The sequence below is a fragment of the Hyposmocoma kahamanoa genome, unplaced genomic scaffold (assembly GCF_003589595.1).
Source record: "Hyposmocoma kahamanoa isolate Upper Pololo Valley unplaced genomic scaffold, ASM358959v1 103, whole genome shotgun sequence".
Taxonomy (NCBI): domain Eukaryota; kingdom Metazoa; phylum Arthropoda; class Insecta; order Lepidoptera; family Cosmopterigidae; genus Hyposmocoma; species Hyposmocoma kahamanoa.
The window spans coordinates 2564119-2588269 of record NW_020653344.1 but is presented as its reverse complement, the minus strand read 5'-3'; the positions used below and the strand labels follow the sequence as shown (position 1 = coordinate 2588269).

The 24151-nt window shown below is 36.6% G+C and overlaps 1 protein-coding gene across 9 annotated transcripts; it reads right to left on the bottom strand.

Moving 5' to 3' along the window:
• Nucleotides 1–265: 265 nt before the first annotated feature.
• Nucleotides 266–22528, bottom strand: LOC113237778 (cleavage and polyadenylation specificity factor subunit CG7185). 9 transcript variants are annotated; one of them, XM_026474437.1, is made up of 15 exons: nt 22463–22528; nt 22130–22339; nt 15968–16183; nt 14189–14300; nt 13463–13701; nt 11885–12037; nt 10276–10384; nt 8526–8636; nt 8149–8246; nt 7797–7916; nt 4865–4993; nt 4083–4294; nt 2504–2551; nt 1092–1187; nt 266–704 (listed from the first exon to the last, which is right to left on the bottom strand). In XM_026474437.1, the coding sequence occupies exons 1-15, from the start codon at nt 22526–22528 to the stop codon at nt 509–511; spliced, it is 2115 nt and encodes a 704-aa protein (XP_026330222.1). In that variant the 3' UTR covers nt 266–508. The 9 variants fall into 9 exon arrangements, with proteins under 9 accessions (XP_026330222.1, XP_026330239.1, XP_026330230.1 ...); XM_026474454.1 differs by having other exon boundaries at nt 266–689; XM_026474445.1 differs by having other exon boundaries at nt 7797–7904.
• Nucleotides 22529–24151: the final 1623 nt, after the last annotated feature.

Below are 24151 nucleotides of genomic sequence, written 5' to 3'. Positions count from 1 at the left end.
AAAAATATTGAAAGTCCATGCATGCTGATAAATGCGCGTTCACCTTTTTTATACTTTCTATAACACTTAACACACAACCTCTAACATTTACGAGACGTGTACCAAACCGCAAGCTGACTTGACGTGAAAGCAAAAAAGAATACCTATACCGCAATCTCTCCAATTCATCTAATTTTCTTTGTTACAATCGCAAACTTGATTTGGGTAATGCATAATGATTAATTATATGACTTTTACAACACTGTTATTCAAACTAAAGACTATACAGGTGTCAATAAAATCTTTAGAAGAATCATAATCAATCAAGAATCATTCTTACACATCTACAAAGTGTGTTTCAACTCGTAGCAAAAAACGGTACGCTCACTCGTACGATGTTACATTTGCTGATGTATTGAATGCGAATAAACTACTCGTAGTGTGAGATATTTATAACACATCAGCGGATAAAGAGCGTCGTCCATCGTCTAAAGATTTCATGAACGTGCTGTAGACATAACTCTAACATCTAATGCCTGGCGTCGCGGCGATGGTCGCGCTCGCGGTCGCGCTCCGCAGGCGGCGGGTCGCGGTCGCGCCTCTCGCGGTACCGCTCGTCGTAGTAGGGTGCGGCGCTGGCGCGGCTCTTCGCGCCACTCGCGTCGCCCGCGCCGGTCTCTGCCGTCGCCTCCACGGGCGACTTGCGAGATCTGGAAGACGCGGTTCTGTTCAAATGATTATAAATGTAGTATTTGCATGCTGTAAGTATTCAAATTTATTTTTTCGACTTGAGCTGTCGTGTTTCGTAATTATTAAGTAAATGATGGTGTTGCTACCATTATCACCTAACGCCATACGCATGATGTAACGGTTATTCACATATTTTCGCATAGATATAAGCACTAGCTTACACTAGTAAGAGCCTGTATATGAAAGTGGTGAAGAAACACCGGGACAAGATAGTTTATCAGAGGAGGTCATGTTGCTAGATTTTTATTCCAGATGACAGAATGATAACACCTAATTAATAATTAAACCAACATTTTCATTGTAACAAAATTCGAAAACTGTTTTTTTAGTACGGTCTACTACGGACTACGTATCTTAATCACCTTTCATCCCGACTGTGTCCTCTGTTGTACTCGGCACGTTCGCGATCGCGAGACCTGGACCGATCCCTTTCACGTTCACGGTAGTCCCTGTAATATCTGTAACAATAAAAGTTAATTTATTCTACAACACCAGTTGGATTCTACTACATTTATATATCTTTAAAACTACCAAACAGATTTGTCTATGCACGCGTACACGCGTATCTATCTGATCAACATACCTAACGATCGCATAACTTTTTATATGCAGCATCGCTTAATTTTTCAGGGCGACATATTTTCGGTTTAGCGCTCCTGAGAGTAGCTCTATCAAATATTTATATATAAAAAGGCGGATCTATTTTGTAAAGTGAGTACTGTTAAGAAAGTCACCACGGTTATTAACGCGGAATCGGCTTGAACCTGAACCGGTCAGTAAAAAAGTTATGTCCGTGCAATTAGAGCGAAAAAGACGTTCCCCGTTTCGCTTTCACTTGGACCGTCCCGGCGTGAAACGCACGTCTTTTTCGCTTTTCGACAGTTATTGATGAGAGCGGCGACTTGTCTGTGTCAACCCGCCAGTCTCTTAGTTGGGTACACACATTACATAACTACCCTGAACTTAATGTTCTCACACATAAAAGACTACGTAGTGCCCACAGATCTACGCAAGCAAGGGAAAAATCTGCGTGACAGAAAAGGGAGTTCTTGTACACATGACGCGAACTAGGGTCAACAACGAGTATTGTGTCCACTTACAGCAAAGAACAACATCGAAATATGAAAAGAGAAGAGGCAGTCTAAAATGAAAGTTTCGTTTAATATTCAACAACTCTCAAAAAAGTTTACTGTGCTGATAGTCGCGACCGTGTTAAATATTTTACAAATTTTTTATGGCAAATTGCCTATAGGATTAAACTTTTCTGTACGAATATTTGTGGTTGTCTATGTGTGTGTCCAAGGCACCCGCGACACATGATTTTCCTAATACGGGGCTACGAGTGTCTGCGGTATTTATTATTTATTTTACCGCTATTGCTAGCGACTAACGACACTGTTAACTCATAATCAGGGTACTGGTTGGAATTCGTGCCCTAGAGTTAGCGCAAACCGAAAGTTAGTGTAAAGCTGCAAAATTTCTCCACTGATAAAACCTAATTAAAATTTTAATATTGAAAAATGTGTTTTTCAAACGTTATCAAACGTTATGGCACATGTTAAAGTTTAATGATTAAGCTTGACGTGCTCATGTCTGTATTCAAAACTATCAGCGGAAAAATAAGCACCTGTATGCTCAAAGTGTACCAATCCTAAAGACGAATACCCTTAGGAAGAATGGTGTAATGTAATGTAATGAATATGGGATGTTTTGTGGAGTAGAAGGAAGAGAAAGCAAACAAACAGAAAGCGTTTACTTTAGAGTGGACACTTACGCATCACGGTCACGTTCACGGTCCCGCTCCCTTGACCTTTCCCTGTATCTGTAATATTACGGTAACTTTTAAAACCAATATCACTATCTATTCTCTTGACTTTATTTTAAATTTAGATAAAGAACTGATAGAAATTCGAAGGGTTACATCATGCAGTGTTTCAGACTAATTTATTGGTTTCGTATGACATTCGTAAAGCGCGTTAATGTTTACCATTGAATTGTTGCTGTTGATGCTTTATGTTAATAGGAGAATGGTGCCGTCAACTAAAGGCCGTATTCAAAGCGGGGGATGAAGTCACAAAGACTTTGTACATTTCAACAATAGGACGTGGTTTCCTTAACGTTATCTATGATCGTCACAAGGGTCCGACAGCCGCCATCCACGCTATGTAATGACCGTCAATATGGCCGCTAAGAGACGCCACCGCTCTCCTAAGAAATCAAAGCCCACCTTTCAGCAAGCCTGAGCATTGACACTACATCCCGTTTCATATGGGGTATCGTCTTTCCCGTAGATATTGAAGCGTGTGTTTTAAGATATATTTCGTATAAACATTGTCCTGATGCTAGCACTCGATCCCACAAGCGACGTCATCGGTACAACTTTTTATAAATACTGCAATGCCCTCTCGCGAGCTTACGCTTAAACTGCAAGGGTCCTTAAGGTGTTTTTTGAAACGCATGGAAGGAGATGCGTTCGAGTGTTACTGTTGTATTTATTGCATTCTCTTCTAATAACTCACGCCGTCCATTAAAGGATATTAAGCGTGACTCTAACATTAACTCTAATCCATGGGATCATGCAAAAACTGCTGACACGGACGATAATGGAAGCAATAAGAAGGAATTGAACATTAATGCAAATATAGAATGCGGATGGGACGTGTACGGCTGCGTGAGATTAATGGTCGAAACACAAAACTGGGAATCGGCGCGATGCGAATTTGCAACGCAGAAAAATTTCGTGCGGCAAGGCATCTTACCACCACGGTTCGGATAACCATTTTAAACTAGGTAGCGACATGGATCGTAAAAAGAATGTTGCACTGCTGTTATTGATAAGAAAGTATAGGAAAAAACACAAAGATTAACATAGCGGGAATGCGCGATGCGCACCAATTCGCAAATTCTAGCGATGCGTCATGCGAGCTCGTAGATTTCTGCAATACGACCTCGCATCGCAGTTTTGTGTGTCAACCCTAAGGGCGCTCCTATACGCATGAACATAACATTTCATAAGATCATCATTTTCAGTAACAGTAATTGTACGAGTAATATACCACAAAGCCCCCAATATCGACTACGAGTAGTTTACATACGTCTCTCGGATCGGCAACATAAAGCTATACTGTAAGTGAACTTGTGCAAGTTAAGTACGCCATTATATGCGTGTGCCTGTAAGTGTAATTCGTAAAGGAAAACAGTACACATTGCACGCAGCTTACCCGGCCACCATATTTTCTAGACAGCACGCAGAAACAATAATACATACACAAACGTGTATTTGTCTTACATAGTTTACCTCGCGGTGATACTCGATCGTTTAGACGGGCGTTAAGTAGTTAATGGTGACTCACCGGTCGCGATCTTCGCGGTCGCGGCTGCGGTCGCGGTAGCGCGACGCGGAGCGCTCACGACGGCGCGGCGCGCGGTGGTGTGCACGCGTATCGCGGTCTCGTGATCGCGAACGGCGCGAACGATCGCCGCTGTTGTACGACTTCGTCTCCACGCCGTGCAGCGTGTCTTGTAACGACGAGATAAGGATCTTGCAGCGTTCGTCATGGGCCACCTGTTTTTATTGTATATTAATAAGTCATTTTTGTAAAACTTAAAAAAACCGACTTTAAGTTAACCGGCAACGGAGCCTGGCATGTGCTCTTCTTAGAAAGTTAAGATTTATTTGTATAACTGAATGGAATTCTTTTTTTTATAGTTGGTTTTTTTTTCTATATACCTACGCCTTGGAGGTATTTTTTTATATAATAACGCACACACTCAAAATACTAGGAAACCCTGTGTCGCGGGTGCCATGGACACACACATAGACAACCACAAATTACACCCAAACTCACGAGAGAAATAAATGTAGGCTATACAAATATTTCTCCCGGCCCGGGAATCGAACCTGGGACCTCTGCGTGGCAGTACGGCATGGCAACCGTTCGGCCACGGAGGCAGTTAACTGTGTACTGTGTTCTGGTTTTGAAGGATAAGGCTGCTGGTGATATTACAGGCACATGGGACTTGTAATCTTATGTCTCAGGGTGACGGCCGCAGTGGTAGTGCCCCTAAGATCTTTGCAATTTAAAGATGAGAGGCACGAGTGATGTTATTAAAAAAATGTAACAAGAGGTCTTGCCTTGCTCTGTTTGATGAGAGAGATGGCGGTGACGAGCGTCTCGATGGCAGAGGCGTATTCGCCGGCGGCCGCGTCGCTCACGGCGCGGGCGATCGCGCTCGACGACACAGTGCGGTTGCGGCTCATCACCTACGTAACAGAAACGTATATTTTATTCATATGAACATGCAGTTTTGATTAATTGGACAAACATATATCTATGTTTATTTATACAGAGTGTAACCGACAGGTGCAGTGGAAATTCAAGGTCGTAGAGTTACTGTCAAATAGTAAATTGGCATTGATTTTTGTAGAAAATTATGACTATTACAATTGAATATCAATTCAACAAAAATTTTAAATTATGTATAATTAATTTCATTTTAAAAAAATTACGTCGATATCGGTATTAAAATCATGCTCTAACATGACTAACCTCACCCAACCACTTACTTTGTAGTTAGTCGAAAATGGCCGGAAAATTTAACGTTCAATTTGTTTTTATTTAAAAACGGTAGAGTATTTTAAAGTTAGAAACATTTTTATACAATAAGATTCAATACCTAAAATTTTGTTTTTGATCAATAAAAATAAAACGGATATTAACGCTATCTGTCATTCTGTCATTGATATCCTGTGTTGTTCTTTCACATTTTGTATTCAATAATTTCGGAATAACCATAGTAATGGCATTTCTAAGTAATTCAGAATATTATGAAATGATGCTGTGCGTCGGAGCAGCAGACGGAAGTTTAGACCAAGCCCGTGAGAGATTTATGGATAGTACACCAAAAGCTGAACGCTGTCAACTTCCTTCGAGAGCCTGCTTTCGGAATATGGTTTTGAGGCTTCATACTACTGGCACATTCCAGGGTGATAGGCCAGAAGGTCGCCCAAGTGTTGGTGATGACATAGAAGAGATCGTTTCGAAAATAATCGGTGGACCAACACTTGCCGAACAGCTGCAAATCTTGGGATTACAAACCATATGCATGCAAAACAAAGAAAAAGCTATGCAGGTCTTTCATAAAGTATACTTTTGTGATTACTCTGAATTTTTATTTTTGTCTTTGTGAATCTTTATTTTATTTATGGAAATGTTAACTGTAAATACTAAAAAGATATTTAGTGAGGAGCGACATTATAAAGGGTTATGTATACTCTGATCGTGTGATCGGTTGGTAGCGAAATATCTACCTTATAACCTAAATAACCTTCAATTTGTGCACTTTGATCACAATGTCAGTTGTACCTGCCCAATCGCTGTACGATTTATCGCAACCGATCGCGCGATTCGATTGAACTGAAAAAATATTTCAAATAGTTTCCCAACAGATCACAATATTTTTTAGTTTCATTATTTGTAAATTATTCCAATGCAAAGAAATGAAAACTTATTGAAAAATAATGTGATTTGTTGGGATTTCAGTCCATAGTCTTTTCAGTTGAACCGCATCGCGCGATTAGTTGCGACAAATCGTACAGCAATTAACCAGGTGAAACTGATATCGTGATCAAAGTATATATACACATTGAAGGTCATATCAGTTTCCACTACCAACCGATTACGCATACATATACATACCCCTACTTTGTAGGTACCTAATAACAGCAGCGTTGTTATAAACTAAGAAAATCATAATCAATGAAACATTATTGAGTTAGGCCGATGATACTCTTTTTTTGAGACAGTGAGGTTTTGATTAAGATTTGTTTTCTAGTGTAAGTACAAACTTTTTTGTTACAAAACCATAATCAATAGGATAATAAAGTAAAATTGTGACAATGACATTGTCAAATTATTGCAAAATAAACACATTAAATGTCTGTAAATTTAAAAGAATTAATTTTAGCACTGAATTTTATAATTCTACAAATTTTAAGTACGAATAAAATAAAATAATAACTAGTGCTATGTAAATAACAATCCAAAACCACTCCTGGCACCTTTCACAGTTCATGCTGTTAAACATCGAATGTAACCTGGGCTGCGTTTTACAGTGATTCTACAAAATGAGATAAAAATCTGTTATTTCAGTGTTTTCAATCGTAAAGTGCGCTATAATATTTGTGACATGTGTTCAGAAATACAAATTTAGTAAGTAAATAAATAATAAAACTATTACGTCACGTATTTACGACAACTTCAAAGCAAGTGCTTGTATGAGATTAGGGATGTTCGAGCTCGATTTTAATATCGATGACGACGAATTATCGTAATTTTTTGAAATGAAATTAATTTAAAGAGACAAATATTCAACTAAAATATCAGTGCCAATTTGCTATTTGAAAGTAACTCTCTACGTTCTTGGATTTCCACTGCACCCGTCGGTTACATCCTGTATAGCTCAAAAATAATTAATCGATTTTATAAATTAAGTCAAAGTTAAAGAATCATGTATTTCATAGGTAAAATAAATGTACACTTGAAAACGTTGTATATTAAGCTACTGCTCGTTGGCTAAGCCGACTTCCCTGAAAAGAACGAGCAAGGGTTCCATCCCTAGAGTTCTAGGGATGGAACTCTTTTCAAATAAACTTAAATGCTATGGAATGCACTTTGAATCAAATTTGTGTGGAATCTAGACCCATGTCGTCTTTCCATACATCTTTATCTAACTACTAAAATGTCTTCAATTTCGTAATATTATTTTTTAATTAAAATACTTTTAATGTAAGGTTTAAACCTAGAAAATGATAATTGTATTATATGCTCTGGAATATTGTTGTAAAAACGTTATACAGTTCCCCATAAAAGAATCGTTTACCTTAGTTAAACGAAATCGTGGTACCATGAGTGAGGACTCGGTTTTAAGGTTAATTTTAATTAGAGATGGCTTTATTACCCCATCGATCGAAGAGCGAAGAGGCGTTCTTTTTATACAGTGTCACACGCTTGGAACAAATTTTTGTTCCAGAGACGTGATGTTATTGCAAATAGTGTTTATGTTACCTCCTCGAATTCAGCCTCGGAGATGGCGGCGTGCGGCGGAGGGTGAGGTGCATGCGGCGCGTGCGGCGCGGCATGGTGCGGCGCGCGCTCACCCGCCGGCGGGTAGCTCTGCAACAGGTCCTGCGTCACAATAAACTTATACACCAATTCATCTATTACATCGCACTGTTTTACCCTACATATTGTATTGAAACTAATATCATAAATCTTAATATTTTTGAGCTTTTCCGTTAGTTTATTTAGACAGGTAAAATGTCAGGTAAAAATAAATGTGGTTTATTAACCTGTCGTAACTTCCGTTCTAAAGTAGGCTATCTTTCACCTGTATGGAATATAAAAGCAATATACACACCTGTGGCGGTCTTCCGTAAGGCTGTCTGGCGCCGGGCGGCGGACCTTGAGCAGGCGGAGGGGCTCCGTGTGGCGGATGACCGTATGGGGCGCCGGGGCCTGCACAATATATATCAATATGAAACAGGACTATCAATCAAATCGCGTTCATGAAAGGCCTACCTCATAGCCGCAATATCATATTTAAATTTATTATTTAGTTTTTGTCAGTCTTCTATCGTTGAATAGAATCGAACCAGTCGACGACTTCATCTACTTTGAACGTAAGTAAACGTCTACAGCGGATAAAACCACCGCAGTTGTTAGGGTCGTTTGTTACATTGGTGTTTACTTCCACATAAACAGTGCACAATAGAGTTAACATAAATGAGAGATTACCCGGCGGGCCGGCCTGCGGCGGCGGCTGCACGCCGGGCGCAGGCTGCACGGGCGGTTGCTGGTTGAAGAATGCCGGATTCACATGTGGCGCAGGCGCTCCCGGACCCACTCCTGCGACAATAGAGACGGGACTTCAACTATGACGTTATTACCAACTACTTGCCAGTACGTAAGAAAACTACTTATAGAATCGCTTCAGTGTTTTGACAGACAGGCTGACGTGGCATTAGAATATTACTGACATATTGCCTGGATACATGCCAAAAAAAATTGTAGTAACATACTGTACATAGTAAGGCTGGTTTCAGAGCAGTGCGGATTTATCTGCGGATAGTCCGCGAATCACCGGAGCGGAGTAACATGTGTGGCGTTAAAACATCGTTTTACAGTGACGCGGATTGCTCCGTACGGAACACGCTCCGGGTGAACTCCGCCAGGCCACCCGTGCGTTCATTATTGGCGACTGTCTTCCATGAATAACCGCACTAAATTAAACACTCGATTCAGAGCACTGCGAATTTCGAATTTCGCGACAGTTCGTACGCACAGCTGTGAAACCAGCTTACGACTTTATTTATATAAATCGTATATTGCGTTGTACGTATGCTAACATACAGTACAAGATTTACATTGTGATACGAACTGTATAAATGGTTTTTTTTTTTTCAATTAAATTATTATTCATCTATTCATTCAAAAGGAGACAATATATCAGGAGGTGATTGTACTGATCAAAGTTTTAAAAAAGCTGTTTGTTATCAGGAGTATGATCACCAGCTGAATGATAATTATAAATATTTTTGTTACACAAGGAGTAACAATAGGACGAACTTAAGGTTACTGGCACATGCACAGTTGTTAATGTGATATTCAAGCAACACTCAAAATACATTCAAATAAAAGTAGCATGCAATTACTATTATTGAAAATGTCACTACAAAAAACAGTTCTAAATTCAGTTTTCAAACTCACTCCATAGTTCTCAATAGTTTCTTTTTTGTTTCAAATAGATATATATACATATTGTTTACGATTATTTTTTTATTATTAAGCCCTACAGAATAACAAATAACAAATGCCCACAGTTTAACATAGAATAACGAAAAGGCTGAACAATAACCAGCGTACGTACGACATAGTCTGTTTCTGTTTGTTAATACGGAAAGAAGTGATATATTTTTATTTAGAAATTATAACACAGTGAAGTGCATAATAAATTGTATCATTGTCTCTGATTGGATAATTCTTTAACATCATAAACGTGTAAACATGGTGGTTAACACTTTATCAGATGGATGGGCTGTCGAACATAAAAATAATAAGTGAAATGCTGTTAAAGAATGACAAGTAATACATGAACTCGTGTCAAAAATACTATCAAAGGACAAATTTTTCAATCGAAATGCGTCCCAATGGTACTGATAGGACTTTCAACTAGGGAATTTCACGACATGATTGATTAGTATAGGCGGAATAAACAAAGGATAGTAGCGGAATTGTGGATGTTCACGAAAATTTGTCGTATTTAAAATTCTTCAAAAGAACGAGGGTCATGTGTCACTTGTCAATAATGCGTCAATCCATAGGTAAAGTACCTTATAATGAAACATTAAGCAGAATTAATTATGGCAAATTATTGTGCCGCTCAAAAATTTTAATTAGGTACATTTAACAGGATTGGCACAAAGGTGTTAGTGGTACCGTACTCCCATAGTCGTATAGCATGCCAAGTAGTGTGTGCTGTTCGTACCTGGGTAGCCATTCATACCTGGATGCGGCTGCGGCGGCGCGGGCCCACGAGGGGGGCCGCCGTGTGGGGGCATCTGGTGGTGGGCCGGCGGCATGCCTTGCCCAGGTGGCTAGAACCACAATACATGTTTACTCTTTTATATAGTATAGGAATTTATCAAACACTAAACTTTTTGCAAAATACTGATTGATACCAAATACAGACATAGGTTTATTTATTAACACCTGAGAGTGACGTGTTGTCGACGCCAAGCCGCAGGAAAACAGAAGAAAGTAATCATGAAGTATATGATTTTAAGACTTTCGTGGTTATTCACTAATTACATTGATTATCACTAATTACAGGTTTCATACCACGATATGATTTCCTTTTATTTTCCCGATATTTAGGAACGGTTACGCGCTCCATGGTCACGGCCATCAGCAGACTACAACTTAAAGAACAGACATATCTGTCTACCCTCATACGCTGTCAACGACTACCGTTACGTTACGTAACGTTACCGTTCTCACTAACTTTTTTCCGACAAAACACACTCACTGTATCCACACGCGAAACTGAAGTCAAACTATTTTGGTTTTATTCTTGGAAGCACTCATACACTCAAAAGAAATCATATCGTGGTAAGAAAGCTGTAATTAGTGATAATCGTTCACGAAGTATTCTTTACAATCGTAATACGATAGGCAAGTTTATATTACAGTGCAGCTGCAGTAAAACTGGAACCTTCTGGTCCTTCCTTCGAAGTGCAAAAAGGAATTAACCAAGGTAATCCGCTATCGCCGAAACTATTCACCAACACATTGGAACATATCTTCCAGAAACTTGCGCCACGTCGGAGAGAGAAGAGGTTGGACGTCGGGGAAAGGAGGTTAACCAATCTCCGTTTCGCCGACGACGTCGTCCTGTTTTCCTCACAACCACAACTGAGCTTCATCACATATTAGAAGATCTTAGCAACACAAGCCTTGAAGTTGGACTGAAGATGAACATGTTAAAGACCAAACTGACTAACAGCACAGAAGGTAGAGATAAACGGAGAACGCATTGCATATGCCCATAAATACGTTTATCTGGGCGAATTAGTCTCTTTCCAGACGCGACAAGAGAAGGAGATGGAAAGACGGACCGAAAACGCCTGGAGGAGCTATTTGCCTATGAAACACCTAATGAAGGATGACCTACCGATATCACTTAAGGCTATCTCATGGATATGTGCATACTCCAGTGCTCACCTATGGCTATCAGACTTGGTCTTCGACACGACGTTCACACTCGGGGCCAGCGAGATATGGAGCTCAGTATACTGGGTGTAAAATTAGTCGATTGGGTCAGGAAAACCACGCTGCGCTCACAAGCCCAAATTTTCTGTGTAAATCGGAAGATGGCCAAGTTGAAATGAGACTAGGCTGGTCACGTCTGCCGCATGTCGAACGAATTGTGAACCAGGATAACCAGAGTGGTAGTCCCACAACACACAAAGGAGGCGCGGCAGACCACGTCGGCGATAGCGTGATGGCTTTTTAGGCCTTTGCCCACCAGTGGGACAAAACGGGCTTATAAAAAAAACTTTATAATACATTAGGTATGTATGTATATAAGGACTTACTGCGTGTTGCGGCGGCATCTGATGCGGCATCTGGTGCTGTGGTGGGCCGTATTGAGGCGCGGGCTGCGGCATGTGATGCGGTGGACCGCGAGGTCCCCAATCCGGACGAGGACCAGGCCCTGGCGGACGCTGCATCTGCGGGGGGCCCTGGAACTACAACATATATTGTCGTTAAGCGCACTGCGCTGAACAAACTAGCTGGTTGGTTTCCGTAGTCTGTTAAACACTTTTTATTAACAATCAAAATCAAAATAATCGTTATTTCATAGGTAAGCATTATTACACTTGAAATCGTGACATTGGTTAAACTCTACCGCTCATTCGTAAGGTCGTCCCCTGAGAAAAATGAGCAAGAAACTTTAGGGGTTGCTCTTTGTAAATAACGTTTGTACGCATTCAACATTTACAATATATTTTTTGTTTTGCTTTCAAACATCAGATATCGAGACTACCTCCATGAGCTAAACGGTTTTTTGTCATCCAAATTTGCAGAAGTTGTTAGAATAAACCTTTAGTAAAGTTTTTGTTTCACTATAGTTTTGAACCTCGTGAATGGCAAATTTTGTATATCAACCAGAATCTTGTTATAGAAGCGTATACATTGCCCCTTAAATGAATTTGTCACTTTGTGAACACGACTATCAAGAACAGGTAGTTTATTTGGATTCCTCATATTAATGTTGTCTCTCACTATTTTCCATAAAGAGATTACTATTCCTCTCAACATAAATCACATTTTCATAGATGTACTGTGACGCTAGTGTAAGAATATTAATTTCCTTAAACTTATCTCTCAAAAATACTCTGGGGCCCAGATTGTAAATTGCCCTAACCGCACGATTCTGCAAACAACAAAGATTCTATTGATATCAGTGGCATCACCCCAAAGCAAAATGCCGTATGTCATTAGACTGTGAAAGTAGCTGAAGTAAACCAATCTAGTGGTTTCGACGTCTGAAAGTTTCCGTATTTTTTTAATCGCGTACACTGCAGATCTAAGCCGCTTTGATAACTTACTTGTATGTGGACCCCATTGCAATTTAGCATCTAACGCTATACCTAGAAATACAACCGTATCCACAAGATTCAATTGTTCGTTTCTAACTACAATGTTTGTAACCGTCTCTCTAACATTGGGTATTGTAAATTTCTCACAATTTGTTTTTTTCTCATTACGATGCAGATTATTAACAGCAAACCAATCAACTACTTTAGATATAGTATTGTTCACATCGTCGTAGGAACATAGGTGCCTTTTAATTTTAAATAATAATGAAGTATCATCAGCAAACAATACTATCTCATGTTTTAAACCCTCCATGAGGCTGTCATTAATATAAACTAAAGTCAAATATTATCATACTGATGAAATACAAGATTCGTCTAATCCAAAGTCATAAACCGTTAACTGATCAAACCTTTTTATAATATAACAGGATTTTGGCTTATTTTAAATCCTTCACTCTTCTATATGCGTTTCATGGGGTTACACCAGCTTTTATGCTGATAGCCTCAATTACAAAAACCGTTATTAAATTACAGAGACACCACACACACTCAAATTTTAAAGATAGTTACCTGCATAGGAGGCCTGTGCGGCGGTGGTCCTTGATGCGGCGGTGGTCCCTGGTGCTGCATATGGTGCGGTGGGGGGCCCTGGTGCTGCTGCATATGATGTGGAGGTCCATGTGGAGGACCTGGTGGAGGGCCTCGTAGTTGATGGTGCGGGCCTGGCCCAGGCATCATCATGCGCGGACCGTTCGGACCGGGGCCGTTTGGACCGCCTCCGAAGAAATCTAGTGAACCAAAATCGTAGTCTCCTTTACTACTAAACCCATTCTTTTGTTTCTTCGTGCGAGAAGCATAAGACTCATAAAGAGATATTATTTGTGGCACCCCCTTTGCACTTCTCAGAACTTTAGTTCTATCCTAAGGTTGGCTAAATAAATAGTCACTTAGCAACAAGGCTGCTTCGTTTACATTAGCTTATTCTGTCATACTTAAATTATTGTTCTGCAAGAAGGAATATTGCATTCAAAGATCGTAATTTTTAAATCATATACCCGTTCAAATGGTTGTAGGTTAAGTCATAAAACAGCCATCATTGCTTAGCATACGTACTTTTTACTTTCAGTCAATTGCTTCAAAACTTTGCTATTCAATGCAGATTCTTCGATATTTTATTTAATAAATTTTCAAGCTATTTCTCTATATTTTCCCACCATAATATGTGTTAACATGTGTTATGACACATTGCTTATGAAGACATTACATATATTTTTCTTTTTAAGGAATTCATAGTACCTCCTGGATGCGGGCCAGGCGGGCCACCTGGGTGTGGTCCTCTCATACCAGGATTGTTGGGGCCAGGAGGAGTAGATCTAGTCTTCGACTGACTCTCAAACTGGTTCAATGCCTGTGGAATACGCCTACTTTCAAACATTGCACGGCAGCAAATTACTAAAACTTGTATAAAATAGGCCTATCAAATTAAATACATGCGTAGCAAAATGTCTATTTTTCTACTAATATAACTGATATACTCGCACATTAGTGAATTTTGTCAATTGTGTAATATGCAAACTTGATACGAGCCAAACAGGTAGCGCATCGTCCGGAAAATTCTCGTGCAGGGGGTCTACTCTCGATCTCCGTCCGACATCCGTCCGAAACAATTACTGTCAAATAAGTAATATTCGACAAAATTAAAAGACAAGTATCAAGTATGAAGCTTCATTCGCATCACGCGTCTTTTCATTTGGTCAAGTATTGCTTATTTGGCAGTAATTGTTTCGGACGGATGTCGGACGGAGATCGAGAATAGACCCCAGTTTCGGAAATTCCCGTAGCTACCGTCGCGTATCGTTTGTACGTTGCACAAATGACGCCAAATTCATTAAGCTATGTACAATTTCGTTACAGAAAAATTCGCTTCCATTCCGTTCCGCAATAATGTACACTGAGCTTTAGCCCATGGACGGTAAAGAAAATGAAATATCAGAATATGATAATAACGATTTAATTAAATTTTTGAACTTGTTCTGTTTTTGTTTTTTTTTACAAAATTCGTTTCTTTGTTTTTGATTTCTTTTTCACAAAATTCGGGGACCATTATATTAGTAAATAAATATGGCTGTTTATGGTTGTTTACAAAAATAACAGAAAATGACCAAAAAATAAAATTGGCTTAGCGAGTTCATTGGAGGTATCGATACGGTGTACCCCGTTTCGGTATATTCGCTCAAAAAACAAACTACGGGCTTTACAGTGCGATTTCCAAACGCTTTCTGTGTAATTGCCGCCTACTGCTTCTCCATAGAGAAGTATGAGTACAACGTGCTGTCAAGATCCAATGCTTTACATTGAATCAATGTAAGCACTACGGCACAAAGTATTGACATTATTGTGTGCGGTATTATTTAGAGCGTCCTTGAATAGGTTAAGGTCCGAAAGTAGTTCTAACTTAAAGCAAAATGCTTATGAACTCATTAGTTTCTCTAAACAACATACAGCATCGTGTCTCAAGTACTAGAACTTATCCAATTTACGTTAGCTCTTGTCATTAAGCCATGTTAAGGTTAAGAAAAATTGTCTGCATAGGACGCTGATGTAATAACTACAGAGTCCAAGTCTTCGATAGCCGCCTAAGGTACTAACATAGTAGAATAAGAACAAGTATAATAACTCAGTACAAACGTCGCGGCGCGGCTTGTATGTGTGCGCGCGCCGTGTAGGGACGCACACCAAGGATGCTCTAGTGTTGCACAACACTGGTCGTCTCAACGCACCTTTTATTATTATGCGAATGTGTGCGTCGTACACAGCGCGCGGCAGTTGCGCACACATACAAGACGCGCTGTTATTTTGGAGTTAACCTACTTGTTTTATTCGACTTACCGTAAAATCTATGCGAGTAAAAGGCAAAAAGTCTATTTGTAATAATCTCTTGACAACGTGTTAGTCAAGTACATTATTAAGCCATGGCTCTTTTGTAAGAACTTCCTTGATAACTAGAATGTAGGGAACGAGTACAACTTTAACTAAAGTGTATTTATATCTCAATTCTGAGGTACTGTATTATACCTGTTTAGTAGGCAAAGTCACTACTGGATGTTGACCATGAATCTCCTTCTTGGGCAGCCGATCCATCACCATCCTCAGCGATTGGTCAGAGCCCAGGGAAATAAGGCAGAACCCCTTCGACTGCCCGTTAGACCTATTTTCGAAGAACTTCACATCCTGGAAGTCGTTGACCCCGATGTCAGCTATGGAGTTTGCTATATCTTGATCCGTTGCCCACTGGAAAAAGTCGAACCGACAACTCAACTACAGCTAAGATTAAAATAGAAAATACATACGTGTTCGCCGTCCGAATATTTACATACCTCACTTATGAAATGATCACCGAAATCTGCCGACCTAACTCTAACATAGCGTTGATCTTGTCACCTCACTAGCGAATTCAAACGGAAGCAAAAGTGCATACCTATCAAGGTCACGTTTTAAAATGCGAAAATAACTAAAAAAATACTTTTTACGACATCTACGTGGTCTGGAAAAAGACTAAACCCTAAACGTGCTTCGCGAACGTCATCAAGAAACAGTCTTTCATCCATTCAACCCAATTTCATTTTCACTCTATTTTGTTTAGCTTAAACGGAATTCCTTCTGTATTTTCCGCAGAGAAAACGTCGTCGGGTGAAAAGGAAACAGTTTTCTTTGTTACCAGTTTTTTATTTTCATATAACAGCTTTAGTTATGATAATTTATATGGCGTAGGTTAAAATTAGGCGACGCAGCTGACAACTGCCAAAATAAACTATATTGAACATTGGAGATAAAACAGGAAAATCCTTCTAAACAATGAAGGAAAAGATACAAATTTACAAGGTAACGCTCGCAAAATTTGCTATATTACAGGAAATCCCACAACTAAGGTAAGTAATCCAATTCGAATACATTAACTTCATTTAAAATTAAACCAAGAATATTTTCAAATTCTTTTACAAGGGTCTGTAGATTGAGATTAAATGTACATTATTATTGTGTAAGCCTTTAATTATTTACAAGCACGCAGCTAATTGTTAATAAGAACTATTATTATTATTATTGCCAATAACTTACAAGGGGTATATTATTACAGTTTACTTCTAACGGAGAATATAAAACGAACTCATATTGATATGTACAAATAACGCGCGTCCAACAACCGAAGTGTACGATTCAAAACAGTCATTAAAATTGGAACAATAATATCATATTCTTATGACTGATTTGTAATAACAGTATATTATTTGTAACTGATTTCACAACGATAAATAATATACATTATCTGGAAGTTCACAAAGAAAATCATCCGATATTTTCAAAAATTACAGTGTCAGTTAAGTTGTTACACTTGGTACAAAAGAAATAAAAAAAAATATAGACATTTTCAATCATAAAATAATACACAATGTGACATAACATTTCAATCCAAATAAATATAGATGGACAAAAAAAAAAATAATTTTTTAAACCAAACTAAATATAGATCAGCTACATAAAACAAGCATAAAATTTCTTACCTCGATGAAACCTGACAGGAAAAAATATTAAGTTACAATTTCCACCATACCAGATTTTTGAGTAAGTTCGACGACAATCATGTATTATTTGATTGTCCCAAAAGTCTGATTTGGAAACAAGCATATTGAAAACAGGCAAGTATACTAATCTACTAAACTTTATGCAATGTGTTCACAGAGAATAGGACCCATTGACAGGGTTGACAGCCCCGATGATTAGCATAAAGAATATTACGCGAAATAGATACGTTATCGGCTAAAACCGTGATTCATGACAATGCATTAGGAATAATACGGATTATATAAAGCATAAAACCTCGACCGTGTTATAAATTAAAATGAAATTATACAAAAACATCAAATTTTTTTTGTATCAACAATTTGGTGCAAAACATAAAACTGGAATGTAGTTAACATGTACTCAAGTGAAGATCATAATGTTACATGGAGTCATATATAAATACATACACATATATTCAATCAACCGTCAACATCCAAAGTACACATCACGCATATATATGACCACTTTCATACACAAACATGCTAAAATATCCTAAATCAGGTAAAAGTGGCAATGTTTCACACATTTAACACATCTTAGATAGAATGAAGGAGATATTTACAAGTAAAATGTTCTGGTTCGTACCATTTGTAAACTAACCACATTTACAAGTTTTTAAAACTAAATCTGCATACATAATTAACAAGAAAAATATTCAACATTTTGTTGAGAAAACTACAGTTGCAGACATAAATCTAAAATGTTTAGATTCTATAGAGTAAATTAAAGATGTACATTGAAGATGTATAACAACTACTTACAACTCAGGATGCAATAGAAATTTTGTGTAACACAAATATTGTTTTTAAAATCTACTCTAGCACTCTTTTACACAATTTACATTTTCTAAACTAGACTAATTCTATTCCAATATAAATGAATAAATGTTTGACACAAACCAAAACTTTATAGGGTGTAGAATGTAAATATCTCTTCAAAATGTTATTTAAATAAAAATATAAAATTATAAGGAACAAGGTCACAGGGTAACAGTACATGTTATAAAATATTTGCAATATGTATCACCAGCTCTAAAGAACTTCGTTAAAAGCCATTGGGACGATAATTGTAACTACATTATAATATAAAAATTCGTATTCAAAGTTATGAAATGCTGTAGATCTCCCAACCCATAGTAAACATACATTTTGAATTACACAATTGGCCGAACACTTAAATATACAAACCGTCATATTTAATATTGAAAATTACGCCACAAATAATGCATTGTCAAATTTTCAATTATTTATTTTAACAGTTTATAACATTAGTGTATAGCCCTCCACACCTAAGATAAATTTAACCACAAAATGCAACAAAAAGTAGACATGTCACTTGTGGAGTTCCATTGGACAGGAGCCCTTTTTGCTTTTAAAAATACGTGTAATTGATAAACCACCTATGCAAACTCCAAAACTGTTATCTGGCCTTTCATTGTATGACGAACTTCTATACAAAAAGTTTGGACGTTCATCATGCATTTTTTTATATATATAATATATATATCTTTAAAATTAGTGAACTATTTCATATATTACCTGCAATGCCAGTAAGCTTTACCTTAAGTTCTTAGATTTGGTGCAAGACCAACAAGATCTAGTCGTTATTTCATCATCACACATATATAGACTAAACTAAGATTTGCCTAGCACCACAGCAATGATTGGCACTTCCATTTATAATTCCAGTAACAAATCTTTAAAACAAATCATAAAAATTATATAATTTATGTTTGAAAACATTGTATTCTTTTTTATTATATTATTTATTTTAACTTGGATTTAAAAAATTATTACGAATTACAACAATGTAACGTAGCATATTCCTCAAACCAATGATTATTTACAATTTTTACAATTTGCTTAGCTATTTAAAAAAACCTACACGCAAAAGCGAAAACCAATTTCATACGTTTATAGCTCGCTACATTTGTTGATTTTACATTTGTGCATTAACTTGACTGTAATGTTGAAAAATATTTTTGAAAAAAAAAAAGAAGTACCTGCTATAAATTGTATCATTGCATATATCAATTGTAATACTTTCGGGAATATTTAATGACATAATTAGTAGTCATTCCTATTTAGCAAGCTTGTCTGTCAATAAACTAATGCAATCTAATAATTAATTAATTACATACACGTAAACAATTTTGTTTCAAGTGCCAATCATTTAAGGCAACCCGACAATAATGTGCAACAAAAACTTTGTTATGTTACGTATAGTATAATAATTCAGAAAGACTGTTAAAAAATATTGTCATAAAAAATGACATTTCAATGATTGCCAAAAAGTTATAAATAAGCTTAATGTTAATTCCAAATTGAAATTAACGTTTTCACCTATGTGATAATTTTATGTTTTTATATCATTAGACAGTTCAGATTGAAATAAAAACAAGTGTTATGACTTTCTCTGTTATCACTTATCACATTAACATAAGCGGAAAAGAGAAAAGAACTGAATCAGTAATTGAAATTGATCCTTATATATTTTCTAAAAATGTTTGTGTCCATAATATAACCAGTCTATGGGTCGTATTCTAGAACTCTACTCAATGCTCAAGTCAGGATTTGAGTATGGTTTAAAGCACTCGAAATCATACTTAAGTCCCTGCCATTAGAGTCGTATTTCCAGTGTTTGTGTTTCCAGTGCAATCCTGACTTGAGCATTGAGTAGAGTTCATCGTATTCCAGAACTAACTAAATGCTCGAGTCAGGATTTGAGCAGACTTGAATATGATTTCAAGCACTGGAAATACGACTCTAATGGCAAGGACTTGAGTATGATTTCTAGTGCTTTGAATCATACTCAAGTCCTGACTTGAGCATTGAGTAGAGTTCTAGAATATGACCCTGATATTCAAATAAGATTCGATTTTCTAGCATGTCAAGATTTATTCATACAAAAAGTATGTATCATACTAAAGTATTAGACTTATCTCAGCAGTTAGGAAAGTAAAGTGTAAATTGTCCTTAATTATTTGTCTTTTAATTGCCTGTAAAGTAATTTTGTTAAGTTATATGAGATCGAGAGATATCTCTCTTTAAACTGCCAGAATTATCTTATTACATGTTAACATTTTAAAACGGTAATTAAGAAGAAAAATTTTGTAATCTTAAGTAAAACTAAACTATTTTCTATTGTTGCTTTTTATTTTTAACCATTCTGGGATTTACGTCAGATGTGTTATCTACTCTATGTATTACTTGAATGACTTATGTTTTAGGTAAATAGACTCTACCTGTTCCGATCTCTATATAGTTATGTAAGAGTTGGTATGTCTTTTGAGAACAAATAAAATCTACCTATAGTAACAATTATAAGTATGCTAGGAACACTTGTTTTTCCTTCAAATCCTTTTATTCGTATAGCAAATTGTTGACCATCTGTTCAAGTTAATATTACCTATTTGTAACATATAACAAATTAGAAACAAGGGATCTTTCACAGTAGATCAACAAAATTAAATTTGCTACATGAATTGTCATTTAAAAATTAAGATTGTATGATTTAAAATAGATATTTAGCCAAACAACTTAATATAGTAATTGTAATACATGTGTATCTGTTTCTTTTTGCTAAGTGCCAGTGATTTGGTTTTCTGATGGGGAATTTTTAAAAAACACACATACACAATGTGTTATTCCTTAAATCAATAATATAAATCCTCTGGTCCCATAATCAACTTGAAAGTTAGTTTGATGTTCAGAGTACAATGAGAAAACATACATTCTGACACCCCTTCTCTATATTTAAATTTGTTAAGATCAGGAATGGATTTCAGAAATACTCAAGACTTAAAATATCAAAGTGAACCTCAGACTGGCATTCAGACAGAAAAATTAAGAAATTGAACAGTAAGTTATATGTAGAACTATTTAAAGGCAACACATGTACTACTACTATCTAAGGTAACCAAATGAAAGTTAAATACGAGACAAAATAACTAGTTCAGAAATTAATCAAATTCAACATATGAGTTAGCAAAGTTAATACATAGTATGTGAAATTGCTATAGTATTATTGTTCAATATTTTTAACATATTTACAAGTATAGCTGCAAACAAAATTTAATGGAAATTACTTCAGTAAAAGATCTTCACTTCAATTAAATAATTATCAATACCTTATTCACATTTGTAAACATATCTTGTAGGTAAATAACATTAAAAGTGTATACCAACCTATACATAATGATGTTCCACAGATAGGAGTACCAATATTGTATTTCTGAAGTTACAAACAAATTTTTACAAAGTCGCAAAATTAAATTCGAAACAAACACAGCAAATGAAGTTGATCGAAAACAACTTCAACTACCGGGGTTGTCTTACTATAAGTAAACCTAATTATAGTAACACAGCAACTTGATAAGTAAACATTGTATTAATGTTTGTGTCATAATAATTAATAACATACAGCCTTTGTACACTCTACTCGATTTCCAAAACCGTGACAAATGACTAAAATAATCGTATGGTAAATTATGCCTAAAACTTTCAAATGGTTACCCCAGAAAACGTCGGTTTTGCCTTCCCAAAGACGAAAACAGGCGTTAAAACATAAACAAAACTATATTTACATTATCGTAATAAGACAAAATCAGGTACGAACCCAAGTTAGGTTTCCGACGTAGAGCTGAAAGCGGCGGCCATGATGGTGGCTTGGTGCGTTGTTGTGATATGGAGCGCTGCCATTTGTCTCCTCCGGCGGATGAGGGTGCGGCACCGCAGAGTTCGGAGGCCCATCTCCATCCTCAGGCTTCGATGACGGCGCGGCGATCACATCGTCGTACAAATCCACGTTTTCACCTCCAAAGTCATCCTGGAAAGGAGCCGCCCGACCGAACTCAAATATCGCTGCTAAAACGAACTCACCTCAAACATATTTTATTTATACTTATAATATAGGCTATAATATAAAATATTTTACACTTATTTAGCTTACCTGTCTGTTGAAATCAGACTCAATGTCGTCGGCGTACAAATCTATATCCACGCCACCGTCGGCCATTTTGCGAATTGTTTTTTTTTTATGTTTGATTAAACTAACCGGAAGTGAGTATCGCGCCTAGTGCTACGCTACTAGCCTGACAGCAAGATATTTTAGAAATTATATTATTACTCTAAATTATATTAATTGTTATAAAAATTAAATTAAACTCAATTAATTGAAAAGTGTTGCGAATTGATAGAAAAAACTAAAGCCTTTTTAGAATTACAAAATCAAATGGACAAAATGAATGAAAAATGAATGAAAAAATATCCAAAAAATATCGTAGGAGACGAAAATATTTGTTAATGAAGTAATTAAATTACGTAAATATAAAGTATACATTTTGTACTTTCTTTCTAAAGATTACATTATTTTATGATTTCTTTTTTGCTCTTGGCATCCAAAAGAGACCAACAAAAAGAGAACAGCAAGGTGAAATCGATTACTGGCACAGATTAAGGAGAAGATACATTATTGGTAATAGCTTCATTTTTTTTTTATTACCTACTTATTTTTTGTTTTTAGCATTTGGGCGTATAATAACATAATATATTTAACAGTTAGAAATTTTTATTAAAAACGAGAACTAGTACAAGGTCGTTTTCAGATAACCTCCAAAAATGTGTCCCTTTCAATAACTTTTATGTTATTACATGAATGCTAAGCATTATTTATTTAATATGGTTGCTTGCTTACTTAGCTCGTGTTACACATAAAAGACTACTGTAGTAAAGTAGTCACAGTAATAAATAAAAATTAAAAAAGTGGGCAAATTCTCATTCATGGGAGCCGGTTCCACGTCGCTCTAATTTTAAGAAAAGAAGAAAAAAGTTAAACACTCGTGGAAATCGCAATATTTCCCATCGAGGATAAACTGTAATAATTTACACGTTGAATACATTCCGTAACTTTCCAATTTATTGTAAACGAACATGTTTTCTTGGGAATACAAAATGTGTTTCAATTTTTCTTATCATTAGTGTCAAAATAACAAAAGTTTACACCGCATCACCTTCACCCTTCGCACACGTGAGAAGGGGCTCCTGTCGGATTGGAGTGTGCTAATGACTAAATCGTTCTCATTCATGTAAAGCAATCTATCTAAATAAATATTAAGTAATAGTTTTATAAACTTTATTGTACATCAATTAGACAAAGGGATCTTTAAAATCCATGCACTTTTATAACGGTCCAGGATATTTTACACACTTGACAATAAAAAAAGTATCCAAATATCATTATTGTCGCTCTCATTCTTGTCTACTTTTAAGTCAAATAGTTACTTTAAGCCCAACATTTACTTGAAATGTAACAATTAGATGGTGGTAGTGGTGGTTACGATGATGATGGTGGTGATGATGACGTTGATGATTGCAGTGATGATGACGATGATTTTGATAATGATGTGAATGGAAATGATGCTGATGATAATGGTGATCATGATGGTGATGTTGATGGTGGTGGTGATGATATATTGATGTACAACAAAGTTTATATGACATTAACAAAATACTTATTTAGTTTTATTTATTAATTATATATAGACAGATGGTCTTACATGGACGAGAAAGATTTTGATACAAGAAGTTATATTAAAATATTTGTTATAGTATATTAAATGTTCTTTTGTGAACGATACAA